Consider the following 11,917-nt stretch of genomic DNA (forward strand, 5'->3'; position numbering starts at 1 on the left):
ATAAGGTTACCATATATATATTGACACTTATGAGTTACTCTCAATTTCACTCATAAGGTCACTCCACATTTGGCAGACAGACTAGAGCTCTAACTGAACGTAACCACTCGTCCGGCCACAGACGTGATTACGATTTAATACTATTAATAACCACCAGCCCGGTACGAGAGCGTGATTCACTAATAGATGCCATGGTCACCTCGTGACCTAGTGATCTCCACAGATCACAACAATTTATTGTTCCTCAACAATAAAACTCAATATCTCTCACAATATATTGTTTCTCAACAATAACTCAACACAACTCCAACAATACATATTATTTCACGTAATAATATATATACAGACATTCACACAGGAATGTCTAGTAACACCAACAATAGTTCATATGATTGCAACAAAATAAAGCAATTAATTGTATTGGGTTCGTAATATGAACCACGTGAGGTTTACTCACCTCGATAATCCCGCTGCGTCTTCAATTCAGCTCAAAATACGATCCACAATCGTCCACCAACTCAAACCGTCAATCACCTAGTCCAATAATGATCTTGACTTAGCCAACAACTCAAATATGTAATTAAACGACGATCCAACGCTCAGATTCAAATTAAACGATGATCCAACGGTCGGATCTGAATTTAATGATGATCCAACGGTCGGATCCTCACGGATCGCCTTTAGGATCATCCTCCAAAATTATCACGAAGATCCAACGGTCAGATCTTCCTGAATCGCCTTTACTAACATCTCCACAAAATTATATGAAAATCCGACGGTCAGATTCTCACGAATCGCCTTCCGAATCACTATTTCTCAATTATACGAAGATCCAACGGTCGGATCTTCGCCCGTGACCTCACAAGGTCACCGGGACAGTCATACGATCAACATATCCAAAATTGAAGCAAAACCGATGGTCAGATCTTCACAGATCGTAAACCGAAGATAAACGTAAAAACGTTAAATAGTAACGTCAAAACGTAAATCCACTATTTATCAACTTTTTCTAACATGACCATGTTATATATCAAAACGCTCGTATGGATGCATAGATCATCGCCTAGATAATGAAAACTCGAAATATGGTCTGATGCGCCGCCACAAGCGGTGGTCAGTGGGCGGTCAACGCGGCGGTCAACGCCGGTCAACCACCTCAGATGGCAAAGTGACCAACTACAAACTGGTTCAAAATGAAAGGGTGGTCGACTTTCATACCTGGAGCTAAGCCTGGTTCGGCCTAGATCGTCCTAGATCAAGCGTTGAAGTTGGATTAATCTCGTGCGTCTGATCAGATTCCAGATTGAATCAGGGACGTCGAAATCTTCAACTCGTGATCTTTCACTCCACACTCCAAATCGTCAAGCAAGGCCTATATGGGGATGATCAGGGGGAAGAGGAGATCACGAAAATGGGGAGGATCGGCCCGTGCAACGCCGGCACGGCTGAGATCCGGTCGGGTCGGTTACTCCGCCTGGGGTCGCTTCGATCCAGCTCTGGGGGCAACGGCGGTGCAAGGCAGCGGCACCAGGCGACTGGGCGGCTTGCGGCGATCACAAGGAGGGCCGGGTCGTGGCCGGAAGACGCCGGAGGACGAAGATGGGTCCGGGTCGGGTCAGTCGGGTCGGCCGCGTGGGAGAGGAGAGAGAACGGAGAAAATGGGGGACTGTTCCGCAAAAAGAAATTGTTTCGTCCTTAAATGAAATTTCTGATTTTTTTTCGATATTTATAGAAAATTCCCAAATTTCAAAAGTTCATAACTTATTCATACGAACTCCGAATATTGCGTTCCACATGTCCACGAACTCGTATCGACGAGCTCTACAACTTTCATGAAGGAAGTATTCCCAAATTTTGAACGTATAAAAAGTCAACTTTGTTGACCCCCTAAAAACGTTCGTTTTCGAAAATAAAATCGTTCGAACTAATTCCACACTTCTCCAAGCTTCGTACTCGCTCCTACTATCGTGAAATCATTTCTAAAAATCCACGGAATTTAATTTGGATTTTCCGGGGTATTACAATTAAGGCAATTAATCGTTTTAAATAAGAGAAAAATCAAGGATTAAATTGATTGTATTAAATTCTAAATATTTAAATTCACAAAATAGTCAACAGCTATATTTGATGAATATTTTATTTATTCAATCAGAAGGGCAAGAAAGTCAAACTAAAAATCATGAAAAATCTTAATTATAGATTTAAAACCTATAAGGAATGTTCAATTATGTGAATTGGGTGTAGATTAAAAGAAAATATAGGGGTGAGTTTTTCTTAATAGGAGCTTTGTTTTTTGGGTTTTTATCTAATTTTCTCTTTGATTTAAGTTCGAAACCCCTATTTTGAACTAAAATCCCCAAAGTGGCGCATATCGAGGCAAAACCACATCCGAGACCTCCCAAAGTGTATCAACAAATCTGATAAATTGTTCATGTTCTTGAACCTAGACCAAGCAAAAAAAAAAAAAACGAGTCCAGCAATTTTTCATGTTTTGGAACCCAGACCAAACAGAAAAGAAAAAGAAATTTTGAAGCAAATTTTCTAATGTTCTTGAACCCAGACTTGATAAGAAAGGAAAGAAAAGATGAGCAATTCTGGTATGTGATCTCAAACGCCTCAACAACAGTCTCTTCATCGAAATCAAGTGTTCTGTGACCCGAAACAACCAGAGAGACTAATACATTCTGCCCCACGCGCGTGAGCACAAGCACCACCATGGTGTGGAGGCTGAGCGCGAAGAGGACGATGCCGTCGTCTAAGCTCCAATTGGACGCCAACACCTCTCCAGATCTCAAGTCACCTTCAAACCCACCATGGCCACATCGCCTTCCTCTTCCGCTTCATTTTTAACAGTTTCAGTTTTTGACATTTGTCTAAGAAACCCAGAAACTCCGAAGAAGACGAGAGGTGAAGAGAGTAAAATATATATATATATATATATATTTAAAATGTCATATATAACCCTACAATTAGGGAAAATCAGTCTTTTTATCCTCATTTAGTGCCTCACGTGCGTTAGACGTGCTGGAATTAACGGCACCGTAACAGAAAATGGACGGAGGTACGACGTTGATAAGAAAAAATGAGTCCGGGTATCACATTGATAACTTTGTAAGTTCGGGTATCATATTGTCAGTCCTCAAAGTGTCCAGACACTGTTGGTGCAAAAAACCCTTACAATAATCAACTTCAGTAATTAAGAAGTCCCTAGTTTATCCATGACTAAAAGTCTAAAACATGAAAACAAACTACCTGTAATGAGAATACTAGTAATTAAACAGCTAACTTTTATTTAATTTTCTTGGAAAAAAAAATACTCTAACCATAACAAGGAGATTGCAAGTATGAATAGTTTCATGTTACCCAAAAATAAAAGTTTAAACGGTTTCAAACTTTCAACGTTCCATCGATAGAATTACGTGGTGGAAGGCCAATGTCAACTTGGCTTTCTTTTGGGACATCATATCCAATGGTTGCGACAAAAATCGATCATCGTCGATCGTTTCTAGCTAGCTAGGTTTTGTCATTTGGGGACCGCATGTGGTCTGAAGCAAGATGCTTCCGCGCGCTGGAAGGGAGGAATCATTATTTGAGTGACCACAGATTGACATGGACTGATGGAGATTTGTCCAATTACCAGTGCATGACAAATCGACCATTTAATGTGCATTGCTAGCTAGCTTAGGTCAGCTACATGTTAGCTGTTGTAGCCTGTAGCTTTCGTGGTGGCATTGGATCGCGTACTTACGCCTCATGGTTTCTATTTTATTTAATGAGAAATTCTTAGTTGGGGGTTTCCCCACCACGTGGCCGTAATTAGAAGAAAGAAAATTTTTCATCTCTTCTGAAACTGTCCCTGCTCTCTAAAGTGCAATACCTAAAATACCCTCCTGCTGGACAGTGATTGGTCTTCCCCACCACCTGTCCGTGCGGTCCGCCCCATGCAAGATTCTCTCTTATTTAATTTATCACCATCCATCAAGTACTATAGTTACAAGTAAGATGGAAGAAATGGCATCGACCTAGGGCTCGCTAGTTAACCTATATAAGACGAGCAACATAATATATATAGCTAGGTGAATGAATTACCAAGCTGGGTAGATACGTGAACCGATCTTCTAGAATGGTTCCATAATGAAGAAATGTTAGTTTACATTGCCAACAAAAATTTATTAATTTTAGGGTTTGATATTGAAAAATCTACGGATCTATAAATTGTATCAGTTATATGTTTCACGGCAAAATATATGTGAAGAATGTTAGAGAAAATAGTCTGCAATCTTATAATAGGACTAATAATATTATAAATTTTAAGTTATGTGATTGAAATATGATGATACCACGGCAAATTGAGCTAAAATTTTCAAACGAATATTAGGAATCTATAATAATGTTCAAATAGTCAATAACTGATCAAGAAAATTATACTTAACTACATTGGATGTGAATCTAATTGTAGAAAACAAATTACCTTAACTTAAAAATAATCATTTCAACCACTGAATTTACATCCAAATGTGGTTAAACATAATTTATTTGCTCAATTACTGACTAGATGAACGTTAAGCACCACTGTAGGAATCTATAAGAAGCAGAAAATAAAGAAAAAACTACATCACTTGAACTATTGTTTTAAGAATTTAGCTCTTATTACACAAAGAAGTTAAATTTAATTTATTTTTTTATGCTACAACAATTAACATTAAAATAGAAAGTTGCGTACGAAGAGCAAGCACCAACATAATTTAATGGAATTACACCGGCCATGAAGCTAGCTAGCTGGGAGCGAGGCCTTATTCATTCTCTTCTTTTGCCAGATACATGAGTCCATCCCAAAGGGGTCTGCACCATGCAGCATGCATAGAGATCAATCTGACTACTACTTCAAAGAATCACAGAATACATTTAGTGAAAACAGAGTCGTGCAGACATAAATATGCATCTCGGTCGGTCAATCAGCCGTGAAATAACGATTACCTGGACTGGAGAGATGGACTGATCGAATTAGAGCTAGTTAGCTGGCTAGAAGAAGCAAATAATTAGGAAACTAGTGCTAAAGAAGACAAAGATAGAGGTAACGGTCGTGGAGTACTGCATTTTCAAATCAACGGATTTAGAGAAATAAGGTTTTGGCGGATTGTAATAATATACGGGATTAACGTTTGGGGGGAATATTGAATTTATATTGCCAGGATTAGGTACATATGGTTGACGTGGTGGACGATTCGGGATTAATGCTGGCACACCTGGAGGAGAGTACGAGCAAGTTTCTTGACAAGGGGACGCAGGTGGTGGTGGTGGTGGTGGACATTCAGGGAGAACCGGAAGTGGTGCTGGTGATGGTGGTGGCGGGCATTCAACAACAGGTGGTGATGGTGGTGGCGGGCATTCAACAACAGGTGGTGATGGCGGTGGCAGTGATGGTGGTGGCGGGCATTCAACAACTGGTGGTGGTGGGGGTGGTGATGATGGCACAGGGCACGGGTTGGGGCACTCGTCACACATTGTGCAGCTGGTTGTTTGGTCTTTGGATTCTAGTACTATTGCAGTGGAATTAGTACTATCTGTGGACGATTCCATGGCTACTGTAACAGTAGCTGAATGCATGACTAGCATGATCAGAAGGAAAGTAGTGATAGTAGATGAGAAAGGTACCATCGAAATCGATATCGAATTTGCCGTAGCCATATGATTTAGTTAGGTGCGGTAGCTAGCTAGCTCAATGTTCTTGTTGAAGAAATCGAAGTATACTGGTTTGTTAATGAATTCTAGCTAGCCAAGGCGCACCAGCAGAAACGTACGGTAATAAAGAAGAGTTGGGGAGGACGGTGAAGCAAGTATATAAAGACAATGTTGATTTGGTAACTGAGATCAAGAAGTATAGACTTGGAGTGCATGTGTATTGGTGACCGCACCATTTGTCGGTGTTTTATCTTCTAAGATATACCCATCTTCAAAGTACTGTCTATATATTTCGTTAAAAAAATAAAATATATTCAGTGTGTATATACACACACTTCTTTTTGTAACGTCTCTATTTGCATCTCTTTAAATTAGTCACGTTACAATGTCGCGAACCTTTAGATCAAAATATAAGTTAAGAATGCTCAACTCCTATCCTAAATAGACGCAAGATAATTTATTTAAAAATCAAAAACTTTAAAATGATTAGAGTCGGTAGAAAGCATAAAGTTTAAAGCGAGGTGAAATTGAACACATTATTCCTGTCAATTAAAATAACATTATAACTAAAAGAAATGTCAAGCGTGTTGGAGTTGATTCCAAGCATAACTACTTAAATGAAACAAAATAGTACTTAACCATCAATTTAAAACATTAAAAATAAATTTCAGTTTTATTTTTTTAGGGAAATGAATCATTTCATTGACTTAAGGGTCATTACAGTTGAAATATATAAACCCCTCCACACATAGAGGAGGTATACTGAAGAAATTCATAGAAAATAAATCATGCTTGGCTTCCTAAGTGTTAGGGGCCGCACTTGTAATGCCGCAAGCAACCTTGTCCAGGGTCATTTTAAGCATTTGGTTGGTTGCTTGTGTGCTTCAGGTGTTTTGGTGATTTACAACTTATGTAATTTATTTTGTTTAGCATTTAGTCTTCTTAGCCAAGTGCATGTTTCCCACCGCCTTGGCCATTTAAGCCCGATATGCTCTTTAGAGAGGGGTTCCTATTCAGCATAGTTTGGACTACGGAACTAATATAGGTACTGACTTGGCTGACTTGCTTGCTAGCAAGTGACGCATGGTCCTCTTTGCGCATTGCAAAGTTCGGCCCATGACAGTTGGTATAAGAGCCAACTCGGCTCAAGACACTCACTGCGATGACTGGTAAAATGACAAACCAACAACGATTCGATTGGTATGACCAATAACTCAGAGAACTTGAGGGGGTGCCTGACAGATTGATTGACATTACTGCCATACTAGACCGCGTCGACCTAGATGGTTTGGCGACGAGGGTGACTGAGATGGAAAGCTTGAAGGATCGAGTTGTGGCCCTTGAGAAATTAAACGCTCGAGGAAGTGGAAGGGAGAGAACTGAAGAAGAAGCTCCCATTCCGAACGAGCAAATGGGAGCGATGAGTGATGCCCTTGATACACTCCAGGTGACAGTGGACAATATGGCGAAAGATGTCTGAGCCACCATTGATGCTTTCACAAACGAGCTGGTGGAGATGAATACCAAGCTCAACCTGACCATCCGTGCGATGGGAAACCAACCTGTGACGGACTACAGGAAGGTAAAGATACCAGAACCTCAAGCTTTTAGAGGGGCACGTTACGCCAAGGAGCTTGAGAATTACCTATTTGATATGGAGCAATACTTCCAAGCAGTGAAGCCGGACTCAGAAGAGGTGAAGGTGAACATGGTGAAAATGTAGTTGTCAGGAGATGCTAAATTGTGGTGGAGAACCAAATACAATGACATCCAAAGAGGAGTATGCACTATTGATACATGGGAAGATCTAAAGAAAGAACTCAAAGCCTAATTCTTTCCCGAGAATGTCGAATACATTGCCAGACGGAAACTAAGAGAGCTCAAGCACACTAACAACATCAGAGATTTTGTGAACAGGTTCTCTGTGCTCATGCTCGATATCCTAGACATGTCAGAGAAGGATCGGTTGTTCTATTTCCTCGAGGGCTCAAAACCATGGGCAAGGACAGAGCTTCAACGGCAGAGGGTCTAAGATTTAGCCTCCGCTCAAGCTGCTGCTGAAAGGTTGACATATTACACATTCGAAGAGAACTCTACCAGGAACACTCAGTCCTTTTTGAACACGAATACCAACAGAACCATGAGGCCTGGCCCGAGTAGAAATGGGGGAGCGGAGTCCAAATTCTCCAACTCAGGAGGAGGGGATATGAGGACAACTAATGTGAGGGACACAAAAACTTCCAAGCCTGGTGCCTGGACAAGGGTCTTCACCCCTCGACCCTTTAATTTTTAGGGCTACGCTCCAAAGCCAATAACTTGCTTCTTATGCCGAGGACCTCATAGAGTGAATGAGTGCCCTCACCAGACAGCCCTATCTGCCCTACAGGCCCACATTCAATCGAAGGAAACGGAAGACCAACAGGAGTCAGAGGAAGAACCTGGTCACATGGGAGCTTTGAGATTCCTGGGTGTAGAGGTGGCAAACGGGCCGGCCCGGCCAGGCTCGGCCCATTTTAAGCGGGCCTAGTCGTGCTTCGTGCCGTGCTTGGGCCGGCCCATTTATTATCGTGCCGGCCCATTTACTTAAACATTAAGCCCGGTCCGGCCCATGGCCCGAGCCCATATCGTGCCGGGCCGTGCTCGTGCCTACCCACTATAAAACACGATTTTAAAATCTTAATTTGAATAAATAAAAAATAATTTTATTTAACTATTTAGAAAATTCAAATAAATTAAGTTCTACAATGTTTTTCTCAATCTTAGCTTTTTAAGATTAGTTTTCTAATAATTTTTTATATTCCACTACAAGAAAGAAAAAATAACTCAAAATATATTGCTTTTAGTATATTATTGTGAGATTAATCTTTATTAATATAATGAAGATTTAGTATCATATTATTCTTTCCTTCATTCTATAGTTGTATTATTATGAGATTAGTCTTTATTCATAAACATATATTTAACATTTAGAAAAAATACTTTATGTCAAAACAAGGATATAATGTTTTTTTTTTTTTCACTATTTTGACAACATAAAAGAAATAGCATTGGTGGAATTGTCATGAGATTTTAAATAAGGAGGTCTAATATTCAAATCTCATCATTGTGATTTTTTAATATTTTTAAAAACAAAATGAAATTTTGTGTTTGTGTTTGAAACGGGCCGGCCCAAATATGTCGTGCTCGGGCCGGGTCGGGCCAATGGGCTAATATTCCTAGGCCCAACCCGACCCGTTATTCTAACGTGTTTGGGTCGTGCCAGGCCCGTGCCGTGCTCGTGCTTAGCGGCCCGTTTGCCACCTCTACCAAGGTGCAGTGGAGAAACAACCACAATCACCCAAGAAGGACCAGGCCAAGGGCTTGATGTTTTTGAATGGTTGTATTAATGGGAAGGTTGCCAAGAGTGTGATGATTGACACACGGGCCACTTACAACTTCGTGTCAGAGACTGAAGCACGAAGGTTGGGGTTGAAGTTGGAGAAGGATGTTGGCTGCATGAAAGCTGTGAACTCCAAGGCCTCGCCCACAATTAGACTATCCCGAGGGGTACCGCACAAGTTGGGTCATTTGGAGGGAAAGGTCGACCTTGTAGTTGTCCAGATGGATGACTTTGATGATGTCATATTGGGGATGGAGTTCATGTTGGCAAACAAAGCTATCCCCATTCCTAATGCCCAACACTTTCTCGTTATGGGAGAAGGGTCGTGTGTGGTTTCAGCAAGAATCGAGCAACCCAATGAACCCCATCTTTTGTCTGCCCTCCAGTTTAAGAAAGGCGTGAAGCGCCATGAGACCACATATATGTAGCAGTTCCTCTGGTGAAGGATGAGAGCAAGAGGGAAGTGGTTCCGAGGGAAATCGAGGCGGTATTGAAGAGTTATACAGATGTGATGCGACCCGAACTTCCCAATGTGCTACCTCTAAGGAGTGTAGACCACGAGATCGAACTGCTTCCAAGAGCCAAACCACCTGCAAGAGCACCTTATAGAATAGCTGCTCTTGAATTGGCAGAAGTTAGGAAACAACACGAAGACCTACTCAAGGCAGGGTTCATTAGGCCATCCAAAGCCCCATTCGATGTGCTAGTGCAGTTCCAAAAGAAACATGATGGAAGCTGGAGATTATGTGTGGACTATTGGCCCCTTAACAAAGTCACAGTGCGCAACAAGTACCCGATTCCCCTGATAGCGGATTTGTTTGATCAACTTAGTGGTGCCAAGTACTTCACCAAGCTTGTCCTCCGCTCGGGGTACTATCAAGTTCGCATTGCGGAAGGGGATGAGCCCAAGACCGTGTGCGTCACTCGTTACGGTGCCTTCGAGTTCTTGGTAATGCCGTTCGGGTTGACCAACGCGCCAGCGACCTTCTGCAATTTGATGAACCAAGTCTTCCATGATTACTTGGACAAGTTTATGATGGTGTATCTAGATGACATTGTGGTGTACAACTCTACTTTGGAAGAACATATAGAACATTTAAAGCTAGTATTCCAACAATTACGAGATAATTAACTGTATGTCAAGCGCGAGAAGTGCTTCTTCATGCAAGCGACCATCAAGTTTCTGGGTCACATTATTGAAAGAGGTCGAATCAAGATGGACATGGAGAAAGTAGAAGCCATAAAGGTGTGGCAAAACCCCAAGAATGTGAGAGAGTTGCTCTCTTTTCTTGGGCTGGCCAATTACTATCGACGTTTCATTGAGAGCTACTCAAAGAAGACAACCCCCTTAACTGAGCTATTGAAGAAGGGAGTAACATGGGACTGGAGTAGTGATTGTGAGAGGGCCTTTCAAGATTTGAAGAAGGCTGCGATAGAAGATCCGGTCCTTGCCTTACTCGACCTGAATCAACCTTGAAGTCCAGACAGATGCTTCTGACTTCGCCTTAGGAGGAGTTCTATTACAACGGGGGCATCCTGTTGCTTATGAAAGTCACAAACTTTCGGAGGTTGAGAGGAAGTACACAGCTCAAGAGAAGGAGCTACTAGCCGTAATTCACTGTTTGAGGACTTGGAGACACTATCTGTTGGGGTCAAAGTTCCATGTGAAGACAGACAATTCTGCCGTCAACCATTTCTTGACTCAGCCAAAGTTAACTCCGAAGCAAGCTCGATGGCAAGAGTTTCTCACAGAATTCGACTTCTAGTTCGAACATAAGGCTGGTCGCACTAATCAAGATGCTGATGCCTTAAGCCGCAAAGCCGACCTTGGCACCCTCAAGGTGTTGGCCTCTTTGTCGAGCAGTGTCACTGCCATTGACATCAAGCAATGTATCAATGAGAGTTTGGAGAAAGGCCCCATGGCATAATCCCTCATAAAAATGGTGAAGGAAGGGAAGAGCCGTTGGTTTTGGATGAAGGATGGCATATTGATGGCCAAAGGAGGACGAGTATTTGTTTCGTGAGCTGATGGGCTATGAAGGATGCTCATGAGGGAGTGTCATGACAGCTTGTGGGCAGGTCACCCTGGATGGCAGAGAACCCACACACTTCTCAAGCAGGGTTACTATTGGCCCCATATGAGGGACGATGTCACTGAGTACACCAAGACCTACTTAACCTGTCAGCAGGACAAGATCGAGCAATAGAAGGCTCCAGGGCTGTTGGAACCATTGTCTATTCTGACTCACTAGTGGGAGAGTGTCTCCCTTGACTTTATTACTAACCTCCCAAAGGTGGGAGACTTATCAGGCATCCTTGTTGTAGTTGACAGGTTTTCGAAGTATGCCACCTTTGTGCCAACCCCAAAGTATTGCTCGTCAAAAGATACAACAAGCCTCTTCTTTAAGCGTGTTGTGAAGTATTAATTGGGGCGTGCTAAAGAACATTGTCAGTGATCATGACACTAGGTTCACAGGTACCTTTTGGACCGAGCTATTCAAGCTGCTTGGTTCCGAGCTCAACATATCTTCAAGTTATAACCCACAGACTGATGGGCAAAGGTGATTCAACTTCTTCTTCACATAATGGACATGCATTTGGTATCTATATCAATACCCCTTTCACTAAGTTGACTTCGTGTAGGAAGAATATTAGAAGTAGACTTCCACATAAATCTTCAACTTCCCAGGCACCGGAGCACTCCAAATCTGGTTCAATAGCTCAGTAATAGGGTTTGGATTATTTGAAGACTCCTCCAACACTCGTCATCAAGCTATATAGTAAGCAGACTTAACAGTGAAGATACCTTTTTTGTCTCTACTCCATATCCACCGATCCTAATGATCTCAAGAACTA

General features: G+C 41.8%; 1 protein-coding gene across 1 annotated transcript; it reads right to left on the bottom strand.

Annotated features, from left to right (window-relative positions):
- Positions 1-4,588: 4,588 nt before the first annotated feature.
- Positions 4,589-5,868, bottom strand: LOC133744053 (leucine-rich repeat extensin-like protein 3). The gene has a single exon (XM_062172179.1). The coding sequence runs from the start codon at positions 5,686-5,688 to the stop codon at positions 5,023-5,025; it is 666 nt and encodes a 221-aa protein (XP_062028163.1). The 5' UTR covers positions 5,689-5,868; the 3' UTR covers positions 4,589-5,022.
- Positions 5,869-11,917: the final 6,049 nt, after the last annotated feature.

Source organism: Rosa rugosa, chromosome 4, assembly GCF_958449725.1.
Source record: "Rosa rugosa chromosome 4, drRosRugo1.1, whole genome shotgun sequence".
Lineage (NCBI taxonomy): Eukaryota > Viridiplantae > Streptophyta > Magnoliopsida > Rosales > Rosaceae > Rosa > Rosa rugosa.

Bases quoted from the DNA above. Each gene is read 5' to 3' on its own strand.
- LOC133744053 (XM_062172179.1), bottom strand. From the start codon at position 5,688: ATGGCTACGGCAAATTCGATATCGATTTCGATGGTACCTTTCTCATCT.